The sequence below is a fragment of the Epinephelus moara genome, chromosome 11 (genome assembly GCF_006386435.1).
Source record: "Epinephelus moara isolate mb chromosome 11, YSFRI_EMoa_1.0, whole genome shotgun sequence".
Lineage (NCBI taxonomy): Eukaryota > Metazoa > Chordata > Actinopteri > Perciformes > Serranidae > Epinephelus > Epinephelus moara.
Genome location: NC_065516.1, coordinates 30,324,596 through 30,345,590, shown reverse-complemented (window position 1 = coordinate 30,345,590; position 20,995 = coordinate 30,324,596). Strand labels below are relative to the sequence as shown.

General features: G+C 43.9%; 1 protein-coding gene across 4 annotated transcripts in view; it reads right to left on the bottom strand.

Annotated features, from left to right (window-relative positions):
- The window catches only part of pard3aa (par-3 family cell polarity regulator alpha, a), a 415,766-nt gene that overhangs the window by 101,796 nt on the left and 292,975 nt on the right, over window positions 1-20,995 (bottom strand). For all 4 annotated transcript variants that reach the window (XM_050056584.1, XM_050056585.1, XM_050056586.1 and 1 more), the window contains one exon: window positions 583-711. In XM_050056584.1, the coding sequence (XP_049912541.1) occupies window positions 583-711 (129 nt within the window). The remainder of the gene's footprint in view (window positions 1-582; window positions 712-20,995) is intronic.

Below are 20,995 nucleotides of genomic sequence, written 5' to 3'. Positions count from 1 at the left end.
GGCAGCAAGCTGTCTTTTCATTCACCCTGCCACCAATATTGTCTTTCCCGCTAGACAGAATTAAATGGGGCTTGTCTGTGAGGGATGAGGCACAGGCGGCAGAACCAGTGCCTCGCCTTATTCTTCTGGATGCTCCTGATGTCCACAAACACCAGAGGACACAGAGCCAAGAGGGGCGGGTTAAAAGGAACAGCACATTCTTGAGCGATTAACAACCTGGGCGAGCTGCGGGAGAAGACGAATGCAGAGCTACATCGATTTCGCCATTATAATGAGCACCATTCAATCACGCCAAATCCACAGGGGCCTACGAGCACCATTAAGAGGTCAGCGCCTCTGAATGGTGGAGGCACCAACAATCCATAAATGATCTATTTAATGTACTGATATAAAAGAAAGGGACATTTCACAAATTGACATCTGAGTACTTTCCCAGAATTTCCCTACCTCGTTCCGCCATTTTGCTAATTAGGTAGTTTGCTAATTTTACGGTCAGCAGTGTTTTTTTTTTTTTTTTCTTTGTTCAGCTGGGACTTAATTGTTTAGGCTTTTAGCGAGCCAAGGCTCTGTCTGAGCACTCACCTCTCTTGTTCCAGCCTCATCCGCAGGGTCTCCTCCTCTGACGCCTGTGTGTCCTCAGCTTTAGATTTACTGGAGCCCTTCCTCTCCATCCTGTCTCCTGGCCGCTCATCCCTGCGGTGCTTTCCAAACCTGAGTAAAAGAGAAGGGCAGAGAGGATTTAATTGAGGCCCAGACTTTAATAATTTCCAATGGACATTTTTTTTTTTCATACAGCAGCATGTCTCTTCTTTGTCCGGGAAATTCAGGTGAAATACTCAGTAGGAAATTAAAGTGTCAAACTGTCAAAATCTTCAGGTCGGGCTTTGCTGGGGAGACAGCGCAGGAGGAGTCTCTCCGGGCACACATTCGTTATTGAAAGAATAACTTGGCCTTTTTCATATAAATGCAATCAAAATGCATCATGCCGTATCAAAAGATAACTCGACGCAGTGAATTCCCTCCCTGCCAAGTCTCCATTCAGGACAGCAGAAAAGATTCAGTGTGCGGTGTTAAGAGTAAGTCTGAAAAGTGGAGGAAAAAAAACCCTTTTTAGAGGAGAGGATGAGCTCCCTGTTTCCTCCCTGAGCTGTAGAGTTTACTTAGAGTGATGGGAGCAGTGACAGCTCATGATTCAGTTTTGAGCGAGGAGGGAACAAACTACCTGCAAACTGTAAGTGGAGGGAACGGCCGAGCTCGCTGGCATCATTTGTAACTTTCTAGGCAGCGTCGCAAACTTTTACATTTTAATGACGGGAGTGACACACCGGTGGCGGTAAATCCGTTACAGCTTTACAGCGAGGTGAGAATAAGCCAAGCCAGTGATCGTAAATTCCTCAGGTCGGCCGAGCTCGGTGCTGGGCGAATAAATGACTGGAGACTCTGGCTGACTGAGGGGTGTGAGAAAATGATGGGGGAAGAAAAAAAGAGAGAGAGGAGGCATGCGGCTGACAGGGAGTACAGTACATTTACAGGGCTGCACACTCACAAACACACACACAATACATGGACAACTCTATTACGTGACTCCACTGGCTGAGACTTTTATTACTCACAACAATGTGCTTGCGGGAACACTAAGAACAGCTGTCAACTTTATACATGTGTGCAGAATTTAGAGATAAAGGATCAATTCTCAGATGAGACGAAGCAGGAAAGGCAATATCGTGAAAGTATGATGTCATTTCCTGCTCCTCCACAATGGTACCAGCTGTGGAGGAAGTGCAAAACGGCAGGATACAGAAAAAGGAAGTATTACAGACAGATATCCAGGAAGTGCACATGATGCTCATTTTACACATAAAAGATTGAAGCACATCTGTACACCACATGTAGTGGATACAGTGGTGCTGTGTCGACTTTGACCCCACTGTGTCTTTCTCAATATTTATGGGCATGAAACACCTAATTAAATATGTATATTAAATAATGCAACAATTTGAAAACCATGGTTAAAGATTAAAAGGGTTCTTTAGATAATTACAATTGAGCGATTTCTTTTAAAAAGGTGAGGACTGGTCACCACAGTAGGATCATCTCAGCCTTGAAGCATGCCTTTCAGGAGGAAGCAGAGGAGGCTCAGGACTATGCAGCAACCTCCTGGGCTGAAAAATGAAGCCAACGAGAAAGTGCCAAAAATTGCAGTTCCAGAATGGCTACTTGAGGCTGGCTCCAAGAACAACCCCCATAGATGTCTATGTTTAAATTCCCAACTTTAAAGCAGAAATAAACATGTTTACAGCCTGGTACAAAAAACTGTTTTGGTCTCTATTGCTAATTTCTGCCGTCTTGACAACTGTACAGGGGGTGAATTATTATATAACTCACCCGTTTATGTTTTATTAAGGCTTAAAGTTATTCATTATTAAGGGCGTGGCTGCTTTGAGTGACAGGTGGGTGCAGTCTGACAACAAGTCGCTACCATATCGACAACATTGGTTAGGCAAAGTATCCATGGTTTAACCCCAGATTTTCATAATATAGGCCCAGCTAGTGCTATTTCAGTTTTTTTTCAGTTCATGAAAGTTAACTGTAATATTTTGGTCATCGAAAGAAGTTGGTTGTACTAAATAAATGATCCTCTAAGGAGTCAGATATTAAGTTTTCCCGGTAAGTAAATTTTGTTTTAATGGTTTAAAACAGTTTTTCACTAGCAAAAATTAGCATTAGCATTATAACAGTTTAACACAGCTGTAAATGCACAGAGCTAACCAAGCTAGCAGCTAGCGTTAGGATTAGCTCCACCCTCTCATCCAAATCTCATCACTTCTGGCTCCAAAAAATTCAAGATGACAACAGCCAAAATGCTGCACTTGAGGCTTCAAATTGAGTCAGCAAACCAATGTGTGACTTTAAGGGGGTTACGTTCATTTCTTTATACAGTCTTTTCTTAGCACATGCTATTTTTACCAAATGGGAGTCAGAGCTAATATATTAAAATCTCAAAGGAAATACAGTACAATTTGTTTTTGTCGGCAACTCACACATTTTATCTGACATTTTAGAAATACATGTGCTAGATGAAGGAATGATATTTATATTAGTTAGGTATCATTTAATGTAAAGATTGCTGTCATTCAACAGTCGATAAATTCATAAAAACAAAGCATTACATGCATGTTAAATTCCACCATTCAAGTTACACCATGACTTTCAGGTGAGCCCTAGTTTTTGGTGGTTGGAGGGTACTGTACAGTACACATGTCTGGGCATACATGAGTGTGATGGCCTATGTTCAAAAATATAACATCATTATATTTCAATTCATACAGACAATATTTAGTCTGGGATAACAAAGAAACAGAAAAACTATTCTGTGTTTTCTTGCAATCATATGCTGACCTCATTAAAACATGACTTTTCTTTTGCGCGTTGTCAGATCATGGCCTGAAGATTCAACGTGCCACTGCCAACTGTTTACCTGCATTTCAGACCCTGAACATTCTACGTTCAAGGTCTGAAATTAGGACCCGCCACCCACCAAATGCACAGGGCTGACAGGGCTGGAAAGAGTTCTGATGAACTGAAATGCTGAAAAAGAAACCTGTTTAAACACTGAATTACTAGATTTGTACATTCTTTATTCCAGACTACTCAGTGATAACTATTTGTTTTGTTTTATGCTGTTCTTGCACTACTCTCTTATGCTTCCAGTTTTAAAATGTAAAAACTCAACTCTGTAAATGTAAGTACTGCAAACCTTCTGACACGTTGGTGGAAACGGAGCCACTTATATGAACAAATTCGATGATTGCAAAGACAGGACAATAACAGCGAGTACATTGGCATGCGGGCACATGATACGTGGGAAGAAATTCAATAAATATAATAACAGAAGAGGACTGGATTTTTATTGACTGTTTATATTATATAACCTAACTGGATGTTCTTGCATTGTACAAACAGACATTGATTACGATGTTCCACATGGGCTTTGTTTGAGCAGTCCTGTTCAATTTCAGACAGAGGAACAGGAGGAAGCATTAAGCTCTGCAGTCCCGCAGCTCCACTGTGCTACAATGCCAGTTTATTTTTTACCTTCCTCATAGCTTTGACAGTTTGAAAACTTTCTCCAAAAGCTGAAAAAATTACATCAGACAAGGTTGACTTTGGGCCGGTGGAAGGGAATATATTCATGAAATGGGAGACTGTTTCCCTCACGGATGTTTATTATTCTACTTTACATTAAAAGCAGCCGGGACCTTTGTGCAAATGGTTTCTCTTTGGTAGCAGCTGGTTTAGAGTAGTAATTTTTGAATGTGCTGTGGTCTGGTGGGAGATTCTGGTCTGTGGTTGCGCAGAGAGCCCAGGAGAGGCCACGGGAGCGATATGTGGGTGCTTCAGTAGCACAGATAGCATACATTACCTGATTAATTAATCAACAAATGGCTCTAGTAAGGCATAAAACTCCAGGCTGGGGCTGGGAATGCTAATAATAGTGAGCCTGCTATCTATCACCAGGGCAGGTGACAGCTTCCCTCGCCTCACTTCAAGGACTTTCATTAACTTCCTCAGGAAAATTCACCTTCCTCTTTACCTCTTCCAGTTTTTTTCTCAGTCTCTTCTTGCTTCGACCCTCCTTAAAAAACATAAAATAACCTTAGGGGAGACAAACTTCTGCCCTCAACTTTTTTTTCTTCTTCTTCTGGATCAACATCAGTACAGTAAAGGATTTGTCATAGTGAAACATATTGGTGGATTAGACTGAACAGAACCCTGGGCGTGCAGCAGCTCCCATATGAAAGGCTAGTCCCCCATCGCCGGTGGCCTGAGAAGGAGGGCCCACATCAAAGCAGAGGCGGAGGAAAGGGACGATACTACCAGAGCTATTAGAAGGCTATCGGGACACTTGCTGGTTCGCAACATGGCTCTGCCCTTCACTTGAACAGCCCGAGTCCTGCCAGTGGGGACCGTGGTGGAACACAGGATTAGCAACCAAACCTCCACTGACGCACAAACCCCAGTGTAATATTCCTACATTCAACATTTTCTCAGCAGGAAAATACAGAAATCTCTGGTGCCATGTGTGTGTATAAAAACTGCAAACTGTATTGACTTTTACACCTGTCTCTGGATGATAAGTGTCTCATTTGAGAAACGAAGAGAATCCAATAAAGAACAGTAATGACTTGGAGTAAATCAGTGTTGGGGTTGGAGGGAGAAACTCGGCTGTCTCTGTAAAACTCTTGAGCCAGTATTGGCACCTTGGCATTAATTGGGGCTGGCATCGGGATAGTTGTATTGAGAGTGAGGTTGATGAGGCTTGATAATAAGATATTGATTGGCAGCCACAACTCATGGGTAGAATGACAATGGAGTAACTACAGTATACCTTGCTGTCTGGGAAAGAGAACTTATTTGGGCCCAAAAGTTTGACCAGTTTGTGAGCAATGTGGCTGCACTGCAGTGTAATTACAACCTTGATGGAATCTTGATTACATTATCTGAAGTCTGGTATTTTTTGACCTGGACTCTATTTTCCCATGATTTTGGCTTTAAATGACTTGTGATAACGACATTTTTAAAACTGGTCCAATATTGAACAAGAGTGGCTGTAATGTCACCCCTCTAGCAGGTGTGCCCCGTCAATTAACATCCATTGAAAGTGCTTGTTTTTGCCACTGACAGGCTCAAATTGTTATTATGAGTGTCTTACAACATTACAGAATGATCCATAAAGAGAAATTAAACTTTATTCCATGCCTTTTGCTTCTAAAGTTCATTTTAAGTCCAGTTCTTACTAAAGGAGAAGCCTCGTTCTGGAATCTCACAGAGTTTTTGTCAAAATCAGCTAAAAATTCAGCCATGATATTGAAAAACCTTTAGGCCTTGTTTACACGGATACCGATACAAATAAAAATGGATTTTTATTTATCCTGAATAAAAACAATTCTGGGTTAACACAATCAGTTGTGAAAACAATATCCCTGTTTACATGAAAACGCAAAAACACTGCGCATGCACAGTGATTTGTTTTCCTCTTGTCGCTAGTGATAAAAACAATGATAAACTACATTTTAACCTTATGTAGCATAGTTAGCTGCTATGCACTTGCTAATATTGGGCACAGCAGACGTCTTTGTGCGCTGATGTAGCGGTGATGTTGACGCAGCAGTGCTAAGTTCATTAGTAAGCTTGTAAGTAGTCACAAAAGTGCTAACAAAACGTTAACAACCCGGCATATATCCGCCATTGTTGTTGTGATTCCCGGGCGCCTAATGGGTTGCAACGTCATCGTTTTCCAAAATCTCTGTCTATCCTGTTTACACGTCTCCATAGAAACGGATATTTTCCAAAAACGTTCACTTTGGAAGCCATTTTTGAAAATCTCTGTTTTCGCCGAGAAAAACGCCGGTTACGTGTAAATGATGGGTGCAAACGCAAAGATAAATACCCGTTTTCAGAAATATACGGAACCGTATAAACAGGCCCTTAGATAAGAATGAAAATTGCTGTCTGTACTCCAACACAACGAATGATTAGCGGTACACCTCTGTTCAACTCTCACTTGTGTTTTTACCTTTTTCTTCGTGTAACAAGTCACCTCTCTTGGAGATATCAAAACGAGACATCTCGTTGGCAAGAACTGGTCACATGAGAGACTGGAACAAGCAGAAAGTTATGTAAAATGTTTCATTCCTCTATAGGATCCTTTCCATAATGTTATAGGACATTAATAATAACAATATGAGCCTGTTATGCTGAAAAACTGCGGGGGCTGCACTGTGTTGAAGCTGTTTGATTCTGCGGCAAAGTGCAGCCAAAGTAAAAGCTGAGACTTGGACTTGTACTTGTGGCCAGAGAATACCTGCAACCAATCAGTAAACAAACCCCTGTGACACGTTGACCTATGTTACAAGGAGTGTCTCCCCATCTGAAACACATGAACACACCTCCCGGCCTCAGAGAAATGTAATCACTGTGGCAAGCTGAACATCGCTGCTGCTTGGTGTGTGTTTGGCGTTAGTGGCAAAACAAGCACTTTTAGTGGGCATAGTGTAAACTGAAGGAGCACAAGTGGTTACACTGCAGCATATTTCGCCGCTGCTGCCTGCAGCACTCTCGCTCAATACTGGACCAGTTTTAGAAATTGTTGTTTCAATGAGTCACTTAAATACAAAAACATGGAACAATAGGGTCCAGGTTGAAAAGTACCAGAGCTCCCTTTTAACATGTTTTTCTTCATTTTTTAAGTAAACAGCAATTAGGAATGAACATTGGCATTGATTATTGACCTTGGGAACAGTAGAACAACACAATAATCTTCACTCAAACCTTCAGTTACTAGTTTTTCCTCTACATAATGAAAGTAGACCTTTAAATTTCCATCATTCTGTCAAATAGCTCTTTAAAATGACATGTGATGGTCACTGTACGAGCAACAGCTGGACCTTACATCTCCATTAAAGCCAGGTAAACAATGATATGCCATTTACATCCTCATAAAGCCCTGATCTTATTTTTCTGCTTCAGTCCATCAGACCGAAGCTCTGTTTAATGATCCGTTCCTAAGCATCTATCTCACTGTGGCGAGCAGCACGTTAGAGTGATGAATACACAAATGCAGGGGGGGCCGTCAAAAGACAAAAAACGATGGTGAGGAGAGATGCAGATCGCAAAACCACCTGGCCTGGGTAGAGGGACGTTCAGTTAAGATTACGTGCGCACAAACACAACAGCTGAGATGCAGATCTGATCAGTGGGACAGTGACATGCACACAGAATCCAGATGGATGTAGGGAATATTTATAAGCTTTAGGCCATGTGTAGAGCTTGAGCTGCTTCGTGCTATTCATCACCATTAATGTCTGATTGGCCATCAAACCTCATTTGAGTGATATGCCATGTAACATGCGTCAATCATATATAATATATGCTTTGTTAATGTTACGACTGCCATGGACGTGATGAAACATTGAGTAAAATTGAAGCGTTCAATCAAAGTGTCCCGACTTCTGCCGACAGCATCTACAAAATCAAATGTCTTCAAATACTGTTGCACATTTGGCATATTACTGAGCAACTGGCTTTGTTGTATTTGTCTGCTTTTACTATTTAAGAAGTCAGTAAATAGGCACTCCATTCAATGTGATACATCCCCATATATCACAGAAAACAGAAGGGTTTATACCACTAGCAGTGGATGCCTCATACATCATCTTTATCGATTTGCAGGGTAATAATACTTCAAGGCTGCAGCACAACAGAGGAGTAAAAAGTCAAAGACAGAATTTCCAAAGAGGGAGGAAAAGTAAATTATGCAAAGCCTCAAAGCCAGTTTGATTGTTACAATCATTTAATCTGAGGAGTAGATTTGAGAGGAGCTGATCTGTTTTGACATCTTCTGTGGGGAATTTGTGGTTTGCTCACAGGAAGTGTGCTGACTGAGGGAGAGAGGACAGCAGAAATAGCTGTCTATTCCTCCTTCTAAAATGTGAGGCTTTTTCACAGCGAACGCAGGGATGTGATGGACCAGCTGGTTCCACCTCACATGCGAGGTGTTAAATCTTTTGGCATTAGTCAAATTTGCAAATGGAACAGGTGAGCCAGAAAGAAAAAAGTGACTGCATCTATCAATTTGAGTAAGTGATGAGAAGATAATTTCAAGGGCAGACAGAGAGAATCATTATGGTTTCTGCTCGGCCAACCTGAAAGTTAATCCAAATCTCCCAGGGCGAAGTCCCCCACAGACGTCTGATGTGGTGTCTGAGCCCCCATCCCCCCGAAACTGTATTTGTCACAGGCAGGAAGAAAATAAATAACTATGCCTCCACCCACTGCATTTCATGGTGATAATCTATAAAGCACCATAAAAAATATGTTTTTTTCTCTGAGAGAAAAACCAAGAGACGTTATTATCATCTTATTGATGGCAAAAGTATACAGCAGAAAGTTAACACTGGCACACACACTCGCAGTCCGTCTTCTTCCATCCCTGTCCAATGCAAGGGCATGTCAATATGGGGCAGTGCATGATTTCTACACAGTGCCTCACCTAGGGCAAAACCCTGACAGTGGCATGTAATTTTAATAGTGCTTTGTTAGGAGGGCGAGGCTGTCGGATTTGTCTGTCCTCGTTGCTAGCTAAGTGTTGTTGCAGCAGTGGTAAGTAAACACTCTCTACCTGGGGTGAGACAACCAGATGCCTTGTAAAAAAATCCAATAAGACAGTCAGAGAAAGAAAAAGGGAGAGAGAGGTGTTTTTTTCCCTCCCTTACCCAGGAATCACACTGTGACCCGCCGATCGTTAACAGGCATTAAAGGGGCATTCGTTATCGTCGAGTGGCCTCGGCGTAATGTCCCCACCACTGGTTTCCAGGGACACCAACCCCAGAGAGGTATGGGAGGATGTTCTCCCGTCGTTCATCCAGCCTCCAGCCACCGCCAGCCGATTATCTTCCTCCCCGCGGAACTCATTATCCGCAACCTGTAATGTCAGTCAGCGCTTTCCACTGCTCAGCCAGACCTCTTTTAAACTTGAATCTACAATTTGATGCATCCTCAGAAGAGCATTTTCCCTGAGAGTCTATGGAGGAAGGCTGCAACCTGAGATTCATCAATGAGTGTGCGAGATAAACTGGCACCCCTTTGGCTTCACACCATCTTGGGGTTCATGATATGGAATGTGTCTCCAATACAACACAACCCTTAATGCAGCTGCACATTCCCCTGCCTTTAACAGAGACTCTGCCTCTTACAGGTCACAGCGACATATGACATCTGTGCGCTTTCACCTCATTGGACAAGGGCTGGCGCACACTGAACCAATCGATTTCCTCCTGGGTAAAGAGAGGGGGGCTGCTGTTGATTGGCTGCAGTGCTGGAGGGAAGCCGGGCCTAATTCTTTCAGCGATGGTGTGAAAACAGTGGGGAGACGTACAGGAGGAGGGAGGATGGGAGTCGAAATGGTTCATGCCGGGTGGGAAAGCGGCGTGTCCCGCACCGCAGAGGCATGACATGCATTTATTCATGACATCAGGCCTAGCCCCAGTAGGGGGACAGCGCCACGGGCGAGACGCAGGAAAAAATGATTCTCACCAGATACTTCTACGCCTCTTAGGGTCTCTCAGCTGAGCAAAGAGGACACCGTCACGTTGAAGGATGTTCCATCTCAGTGACGCTCTACACAGTTGTGCCAAAATAATGAAAAACAAAAACAATTTACAGGTATATGAATTGAACGCCATCTCGGATCATTGTATTTAAATGACAGTCCTTTTCTCAACCAATATCGCCTGTCCCCACCTGTTTACCATAAAGATTTTCTGGCAGAAATACAGATGCATGGAAATTGATGCTATGCCGCCCTCTCAGAATATTGTTTCTTAGTATTAAATTTATCTTTTTTCCTGCCGTGTCAGTTAGTATCTTTTGTTATTTCTGCAGGTATCTGTCACTCAGGTCTTCTTCCATTTGTTCAGTCCCCTCGTCACACTTCTCTTTCAAAATGTGTCTTCCTGTCTAAAGGGTAGGAGGAGGAGTAAGACGAGAAAAGACTTAAAGACTGAAATAAATATATATATGTGTGTGTGTGAAGAATGGTCAGTCACAAAGAGCCGCAGGGCTTTTTTTGGGTGGTATCCCATCCTACAGATTTCCTATTGTACTTCCACTGTGTTTGTTTGTGCCATTATGTGTGAATGTGTATGTGTGTGTGTGTGTGTGTGTGTGTGTGTGTAGGAGGGTATGGTAGATTTTCCAAATTCCGGCAACCGAGTTAATCCGCTCTTATTAAGAAATGTTCTCTCTAACCACAGAGACCAGACAGAATGAACACACACACAGAGCTACATCACAGTGAATGGCTGAGGATGTTCTCTCCTTTTAAACTAACAACTATCAGTATCAAAGCAACTGTTGAACTGAATAAGTGTATGTGTGTGTGTGGGATGGAGCGTCTGAATGTCTGTCTGCAACTAAAAGTTCTTGCATGTGTGTGGGTTTGTGTGTTTGCAAGACGAGAAAAAAAAGCATTCATCTGTTTGCTCCGAGTGCCAATTATTCATATTTAAGCAAAAGGTACACACAAGCATCTGTGTGTGTGTGTGTGTGTGTTTGTGTTTATCTATATGTGTGTGCCTGTATATCAAGGGACAGCTTGGCTTTCCATATTTCAAACAGCCTGTGCAATACAAAGGACGGGGCCCAGCCCAACATGATTGCCTTTAATGTTTCACATAAATCACTGAGTTATGTGTGCATGTGTGTGTCTCCGTGTGTGTGTGTGTGTGAGGAGGGGAGGGGTGTTTTGCACGCACTCAGAGGAACGTTTCAAATCCCTGACACCCCTGATTAAAGCCTCTCATTACAACACAAATAAACAGTCCAAACACATTCATACATCCATTTGTTAAAGTGTATGAGCACGGTGAGGAGGGAGTTTCTGAAGGACAATTTACATAGAAACACTTGAGCAGCTCGGAGGGAAGTTCAGGTGTGGCGGTGAGCTTTGTGTGTGTGTGTGTGTGTGTGTGCATTCTGATGAGACAAAGTTATATTTTGTCATTTGAACCGCTGACATTTGTTCCACTTACAATCATCCTGCTCGCGCTCTTTCTCTCACTTTATATACAAACAAACACATTATCAGTTGCAAAAATGCCTTTGCTAGCCATGACCCATGCATAAGCAGGAACACACACACTCACATGCACACACACACACACACACACACACGTCCGGCTAATGCTTAAACAACCTAGCCCACACACTCTCACACGCAGGGTTCCAGGAGCAGGGATGAGGGGGAGCAGTGGAGGGGACAGCGCTGTGGTTTCTCAGTGGAGGAGCTACAGTAGGTGGCTCAGGCTGTGACCTAGATACAGTATGGCACACTGCATTCCTAATGGGCCATTTTGATCACTGCCACTCTCTGTATCCTCAGCTCGGCTGCTGCCGCATGCCTCAGACACACACACACACACAAAAAAAACTCTGCATTCAGCAAACGCAGCATCCAAAGTCTGCTCAGCTCTTTTAATGATGGCAACCGCGACTGTGTGTGTGGAGGTGCCACTGCAGGTGAAAAAAAGGGCAACCTGAATTTTTTGGAATAGCTGTACAAAATACCACTGATGTGCAGAGACTCAGAGGGATCAGAGACGTTCACTGATGGTGGGATTGGTGATGTATTTACAGCCGCTTTCACCTCGTACAACTTAAACTCAGTAGTAGGTGAGAGGAAATTACGATCAGGCCTCTTTTCAAGTCGTTTCTGTTTTGATAATCCTCCCAAACTAATTTACATGCTGATGAGTCTGGAGACAGATGTGTTCTGCGATGCTCAAATACCCGATTTCCAAGACGCTCACCTAAAGGACAGGCGAGGGGAGAAGTGAGGCAGGTTTTCTGTCTCATAAACGTCAGACTTTGAAATACAGGCATGGACACACACCAGCCCAAGCGGAGCTGCTGATCCGTGATATACATCCCTCCCAGCGTTCAGAGGGAGACGGGAGAGGTCTTCCTGTCAATGCCACAATGAATCTCCAGGGCAGCTGGGAAGGAGGAGGGAAGAGGGATACGGGCGGATATATGGAAAGAAAGAGGGAGGGGAGTGACAGTAATTGTGAGTAAAGTAAGGATGTGAGATGGTAGGAAGCCCATGGACTCTCAGGGAGAGGGACTGTACATCACCAGCAGGTTAAACAAATTACCCTGAACACTCCTCTGCTGCTTCTCTAAAGCAAAATACAGAACAAAAAATACAAAGTATGTCAAATCGAACATGCTGCATGTAGCGCTTTCCAACTCATAAAGCCATTTATAAAACTGTAGCACAATTACTGTACACAAATGAGACAGCAAGATCAATAAGATGCTTTGCAGCCTCTCCCCACTTCCATATTACATGTTGTGTTGCACACACTGAGGGGGATATCTGCTGTACCAATTTACAGCACAAAGGAAACTGGAAGGAGGTTTTTGGAAAAGATCACTGACACACATGAAAGTGAGATGGTAAAGCAAGAGGGAAAACCTTTTGATCAAAGAAGAAACATCCTCTTTGTTTCAGAGAGCAGAGGGGATTATGGGAAATGTAACAATACCACTGGTATGAGACGGAGATGAAAAACAACCACCAAATACTACCATGGGTGAGGACAAGAGCATTGATGTTTGGCAAATCAGGAAACTCCAGATTACAATGTCTTTAATATCCAATGTCAAGATTTCTTTAATTCTGACTTTCCGCACTGTGTGTGCATGGCAGCTACGATACGGTCGAGGTTAGGGAAAGGTCATGGTCATGGAAAATAAACTCAAATTACGGTATGGTTAAGCTTTGGCAACCATTTGGTTTAACTTAAGAATAAGGGTGTAAATCACTACTTTCATCATACTGTATTGATAATTTAGAAATCAATACAACATTTGCTGATATCACAAAGTCTGCAATGATTTGATATGAGACGATATCGGTAAATATCCTCATCGTCTTTTTCTTGCCTGTATCTGCTTGTCGCTAGGCCAAGGGACGTGTGCTTGGACGGAAATGGTGACAAAGACATGCCATGGGAATTTCAAAATAAAAGCGTATCATGAAGATGAAATTAGTTTAGTTCTGTTAATTTGAGTGTGCAATGACATTAATCATTTACAAGAAATGAAAACATGGTTGCATCAGATTTAGTGAATCAAAAAGGAGAACACCCGCACACTGTTTGCACTTGCAGAAAAAGTTTTAAATTTATTAGACTACAACGTTTCGGTCATGGACCTCGGCTACCTGATGAAGGTCCATGACTGAAACGTTGTAGTCTAATAAATGTAACCTTTTTCTGCAAGCGCAAACAGTGTGCAGGTGTTTCCCTTTTTGATTCATTGTTTGCCCCACCTATGCACCTGTTTAAGACTGTTGTAGTGTGCACAGGACTTTTTTGACTTTTGCATCAGATTTAGTGAAATGCTAATTTACATCTGTGGTCCTACACATAACAAGTAGACGCAATAAAAGAGAGAATAAAATTCCAGGTGCAATGCAGACTACAGTAAATCCATATGGAAACCATAAGAGAAGCAGTACGTACACACTACATAGTACAAAATACGAAATAAAAAACACAGTAGCTACCTTGTAAAGTGACCAGGTTATGACTGAATCGATACACCTATCCAGTTCGATGTATTGTTGAACCCCTAATTAAAGCCACAGTGTGTAGGAATTTCTCCCATCTGACGCTGAAATCGTATATTGCATTCAAACGGATAGCGCACTCTAGCGCCTCACTGTTTCAAACGCGTATTGCAACAACGGTAGCCACTGTGTACCAAAAAGCTATGATAATATTGATGAAGCATGTCATCCTTCTCCTTGCATCACTGGCCTGTGATTGCATTACCCTTCTCCTTCAGCAGCTCTTTCCACCTGGGAAAGGCTACCCCAGTGTTGACCCTCATTTTTTGAATTCACCGATCACGTTGCCTTTTTGATTCCCTTTTGCGCTTTCTTGGCGACGAGGATTCCGTCTCCCGTGATGCTGCATATGCATGATCCTGCATTATGCTCAAAGAGTGGGACTTTGTAATGCTGCAGTAGTGCCGGTGTAGTAGTGAAGCGCCTCTTGCTCCTCTCCTTCGGCTTCTCAGTCACGCAGCGCTGGCCTGGCTCTCAACGAAAATGCAGAAGGCGGGGCTATTCCCTGGTAGTGCTATATGTCCCTTGCTGGCTGATGTATTTTCAAGATGGCGAAATGTTATGGAACCCCCCCGACGACTTACCCGCACAATGTACACACAAATCCAAAATTGTCCTTTTATGAGAATAAGTCAGATTATTGGTGGAGGTAATAGTACACCAATGATGACATATTTATGAATGCAGACATCGATTTTTGCCAATAAACAACTGATAATGTTCCACAATGTCCCTTCAAGTAATGACTGTAGTTAAGATTAATGAAAAAGGCAAATTAACTACAGGTCTGTGTTGGGACACCTGTATGAAGGTCTATTGTATAAGATGGCCTCCACACCCTGACTCTCCATCTCTCTACATAAAAACACATTACTTCCTACATTGAACTTTTGCACTGATTGCAAATCAGAGGATGCAGACCTGTAAAATACATCCATATAAATGTAGAATCCAATATCTGTAGGCAATGGAACAAGATTTTGGTATTGGAAGTGTTCTGGTTTCTGGTTGTAGTCTAAGTAGTATTGACTAATCATGCTTGAACAAGCTTTGGCTCCGTTATGTGGATATCTGCTGGCCATACTGAAACCCCTGAAACACTGGCCGTTGCCCCAAGAGGCTAAATCGTCTTCAGAGTGATAGCCGATGGGTTCTGAGATTGATACCCAATTAACTCATGGGAGGCTGAGGCACATATATGGATCTGCAACTGGAAATACCAACTGGCCTTTACCCGCTGTTGCGGACTGTTCAATGCATTATCACACACACCTCTTCGCTCCCTCCGCCTCCCCAAGTCACAAACTAGAGGGAGCAGCTCACACATCTTGGTATGGCAGTGAAAGCCCAATTAAGATTCCTTCATGACAAACATGGGGAGGAATGAAATCCCGATCCAGCCATGAAAAGGATCTCCATTTCACTGACACTCACCAAAGACAGAAAAAAGATCAGAGCAGGAGAAATAGGAAGGGAGCGAGAGAGAGGGAGAGGTGGAAAGGCGGGAGGGAAATATAGACAATTTCACTTTACATGCCGAACACATGTCGAGACGCTGACAGAACAAGAGGAATGTGGTTCCTGGCTTTAATTGGTTGCCTTTGATGGAAATCAGAAGTGTAATTCAACATCGATTGATATTACCTTTGTAATTCAAAAGCAATTTTCCATGTTTTATCTTCCTTGCATTCACTGTGATTGTTTCTCTCCCTCTACCCATCGTCTCACTCACATGTGAAGGTGTGTGTACACATCAGCAGGTGGGAACTCAGTGGATGGGAAAGGTCATTTCAGCCAAAGGCCCCTATTTCATTACATGCTAAGCCTGGAGGATGGGTGAGCAGACTAGCAATGAGTCGTACTGTAGCAGGCAGCCCCCTTCATTTGCATAGCACATAGGGGGGAAATAAATAGGTTCTCCCATGTGCATTTCTCACCTCTGTCTCTGTAATATCAAGCATGCTTTGCATCTCTAATTCAACTTATACTTTTTTTTCCCACCTCAGACCAAAACACACATTTGATATGGTTTATTACGGGGGGCATTAGTGATTCATTTGTACTATTTAGAAAAACAAAATGGGATTGTGCCGTCCTCAGATCTTTGTACGTGTTCTTAATGTTTTCTCATTATTTTCAAATCCGCCCGTCCTCCGAGAGTCGACTCGCATTGGAACAGCCTTTCTCTGATTGATCAAAGCGATCCGGGCCAGAGTGAGAAAATAACATCAAAGTGGATAAAAAGTGTCTCAAAGTGTGAAAAACAAATATCAAACGGAGAGGGAGGAAGTTAGGAAACATCCGGCGGTTTCTGTTCGGAACATCGAGGTTGACGAAAGTGGAGATGATGGAGGGAGGGAAAGAGTCAAGTGAGGAAGATAGCTGAAGCGTTAACAGATGGGTGAGCATATTTGAAGAAGAGAAGAGAAGAGAAGAGAAGAGAAGAGAAGAGAAGAGAAGAGAAGAGAAGAAAGGGAGTCTTGGGTTTCAGTCGGTGGGTCTGGGTGTGATTCCACTGGGGTTGGATCATTAGTAGTCACAGGCCTGGTAGAGTATAGAGGGGTGCACTGCTACACTTAATTTGAGCTCTTTAATAACACACTTTATGAATTCAGTCATGTTTGCAGCCCTCTGCCTGAGACACAGCGTGAGAGACATCGGTGTATCTCATTTCAGGCTGACAAGATTTCAGATTCAATTAACTCCATCGTGCAACACCACCTCTCCTCACACACACACACACACAGCCTCCCCATGCTTCAAGGTCTATCTTGGAGCACTGCGTGATCATTCTAAACCTAATTACTTCAGGGCTGTCTGATGGAGGCCCAGTGCTGCCCAATCACATTTGCATCGAGTGGCCACAAGCAGAGGAAGTGCGGCCGGACAGCCAGACCCACCCCCTCCGCACCCCCACGCCTGAAACGGCCATCTCTCATTGTTGCTTGGTGGCTACTGTCGCAGAGCATCCACTCCACCCCCTCCTTAATCCTATAACTCAGCCTCTGCCTACGTCTAAATGCTTCACCCCCGCCAGAAATTGGCGGTGACATCCAATTTTTTGACACCAGACACAAAGCTGCACTTGCCTTAACCTGGCGTACAGAAGAGTTTTGTTGTTTTACTGTTTTCATCTCCCGTCACTGCACTCTGTGACAGTGGCGCTAATCTTCTCAGTGGGGGACTTTGTTGTTTGTTGTTTGGCCCCCGCTGGGCCTCTTTGGTACGTGATTGGCAGGAGAGTAATGGGATGTCACACTCAGAGGACATTTTTGTGAGAGAGTTTGGAGTTCACCCCCCAAAAATGACCCCTTTAAAGTCCTGGCATCTTGCGCCAGCTTTGAAGATGCAGGGTGGGGGGGTTCTTCTGAAAAGATGTTTTTCCCAAGAAGTTGAAAAAGCTGACCTCCTCTCTGTATCGTGCCCTCGGTGACATGATATTTCTTTTAGCTGTGCAGGCATTTGAAGGTGATATTGAGGTATGACTTTGCACTCGGCAAAGCTGCCAAAGTTCACTCCGGAGTTCTCACTGAAATATTTATCTATGACAGGGGAAATCTGTGGCTCACTTTGCTTTCACCCGCTCCCAGGGAGGTCAGAGGTCAGGGTCAGCAGCACAAAAGTGCCCCGAGAGCTGACAGGAAATCACATTGTCACATTGTTCGCGGGCACTTCAAGGGATTGAATCCTCGACCGCTCGGAGATGAGAGAAGCGACTTCCCCAATCACTCGCCACCCTGCTGAGCTGATGTTTGCTCTTGCATCACCATCCACAATCCATGATGTGTTACTTTTTTTTTTTCTCATGTAATTATCTTCTGCTGCCTGTCTTATATTCCTCACCTCACTTCAGCTGCCAGTCATTCTCACATACAAGCTCCGGCTTGACGCTGTGCCCTGTGCTCGCCTTCACTACCTCAGCACCGACATTATGATGAGGGAGGCAGAGCAAAAGAAGAACAATTATCATTTTCTCTCAGATTACATTCAGCAGATGTCAGGGCCCACATGTGGCGGCAGCTAATTGCTGTCTCCAAATCAACTGTGGCATAATACTACAAGCATATGTGAGCCTTTGTGTGTGTGTGTGTGTGCTGCGGAAGGTGGAGGAGACGAGGGGTGCGTTTTACAGAGAAAGTGCGTGTGTTGATCCATCAGGCACGCCTTCGGTCATGTGTGTGTATAAAAAGCCAGGCTAATGCATGTGTCATGTCGGTGTACTAATGATCAAGCTGGCTTACCCACCATCAGCTGTTCACACCCACACGAGCAGAAAGAATCATATGGTGTAAAGGCACGGAGTGGCGCAGGAACACGCTAACTACCTACTCTCATGCTACACATGAAGCAATCATGCTTTCGTGGCACAGTATCCACATTCTAGGCATGCAAACGCACACACACATGCCAACCCCCCGCACTCCCAGTGCTCCCAGCGTGCTTCCACACTGCCTAAGAATAATAAAGATTGAAGGATAGAAAGCATCCCTCCACTCTAGTTTTCCTTTCCACTCCACGCCCCTCGCTCCCGCTTCTCTCCATGTAGCCTTGAGTGGGGCTGCATCTGCAGGGAGGAGCAGGCAGACGAGATCCCTGGGGTGATGGAGGGTGGGTGGGGTGAGGAGAAGGGGATGGGTGGGGTGCGTGGCTGTCACACCAAGCTCCAGTGTCGACTGATGGCTCAACGTGAGGCATGCCACTTATCAGATTGGTAGGAGTGGGGGGGCGGGGGTGAGAGCAACTGTGTGTGTGTGTGTGTATGGTTGAGGAAGCATTGGGGAGAAAGGGTGAGGGTTATGCCAGAGCCCATTAACACATCTTTTCATCTGTACGCACACACATGCAAACATGCTTTACACACGCACACACACATGCAAATTTAAATGAACCTTGAGCACACACACACACACACACACACAATGTACAAAATCGCCAGAGATCCTCGATCCTCCCTTCAGGCAGACAGTAGACCGATGCCGTGACTGCCGCTGTGAAAAGCTCCCTTCTTCTCTCATTCCCCCTCTTCCTTGTCCTTTTCATCCTCCTTTCCCACTCTCCCTTGGTGCCCCAGTTCACTCCAGTGCACACGCTCCCTCTCTCCTTCCACCCTCACCCAATCCAAACCTCCACCCCCACCTCTCTGGCCCTCATTGCCCCGTCCTAACCCTGCCTTCCATTTTTACAGCCTTTATTCCCTTGTTTCCTTTTTGCTACTGTACACTCGCTTAAAAAGACCCATTTACACACTTATAAAATATAATTTAGATGTAAAAATATGAATGTACACACACACATACAGAAGATGGATGTGGGCTTACTTGCTTTAGCAATTACATGTGCAAGCACAATGCAAAAATGTCCATCAAATCAACTCATTAAAATATGCATTTTCACTTTGTTTCCACAATTTACCACTCAACTCTATAATAAATAACTCAGGATGGGTATTATTTTGCGTGCGCACACACACACATCATGGTCACACACTCATAAACATATCAAGAGATGGAGATAGGGCTTTGATGGAGGAGGTCATTCAGTCACAGAGCAGATAAACAACACCTCATTAGGCGTGTTGAAGGGAGTACTGCGGGCCAGGCCGGGACATCATTGTCTGCTAGCATGCTAGCAGAGCCCTGGGCAAAGCTCCCAACATATAAACAGACCTGATAGAATCAGAAAGTAATGATCACATGTTTTCCACTAGGAAGAACATGAATAATCACATACAATGGTTTGGGGGACGACGCGCTGCCCTGCACCCCACCAGAGTATATCCACTGGATGGAGGCTCTGTGATACATGCATGCAGCAGACATCCTTAAAATAACAATGATGCCAAGATGCCTCAGGCTGGTTTTTTATCCTATGCATGCATGCACATTGCTATCCATTCATAAGATTATAAGCTATTCATTACTGGATGGTTCAGTATACCAGGCGGTCTGCCATCCTATAGGCAGTACAGTATGAGATAGAGAGGCAGGGGAGCCGGGGATCTGCACTGCAGTTTCTTTGCTTTGGGCTTCAGGCAGTCAATTTTCTTTCCATCACACACTCGCACACTTTCAGTCATTCTTGCACTCGGAGTATTTATCTCACAGTCTCTCCCTCTATCCTCCCTCTCTCTCCTTATATTAGGCCATCCTCCTCTCCCCTGGCTCTCATGTTAATGCACTCCCAATCAGGCTGTCCATTAAGCAGACGTGCACTACACGTTCATCAGGCCGTCCAAAGGCCTGCATGCAAATGAGCTCAAATTGCAGTGCGCTGCAAACTCCTTGAAATCTCCTTAGTGGGAGAACGTGAGTGTAAGACACGCATGTGTGAGAAATGCAGGAAAAAGTGAGCGCCTGCCTGCCTGTCCATTTTATGCAAATGGAAACGGCGGAGACGAGCATTACAAAGGATTAAGCCAATCAGGATGCCCTTTTGATGTTTTGATGCAATGATGAGACACTCACACGTGAAACTCGCTGATGTAAAGTCTCTCCGTGATTCATAAGCCTGAGAGTGTTGAGTTACTGTCAGCCGAAACCTTTTTCTTACGCACAGTAAAACTTCTCCGTTCTGAAATCACTGTCAAAACTTTCGCTGGAATTGCTAAAAGTGCGACAGACAACAGATCTTCTACTTTCTTTCCTTCTCCTCCATTTTGACCGCTAGGCATTCCACATCACTACATTTTACTCTTTACAAAAAAAGTTTGTTATTGTATCCAGTGGGACGCATTCATTCTCACCTCAGCTCCTTGCCATCTCTATCTTTCTAAACCTGAGCAGGGAGACAAGAGAAAAGGAC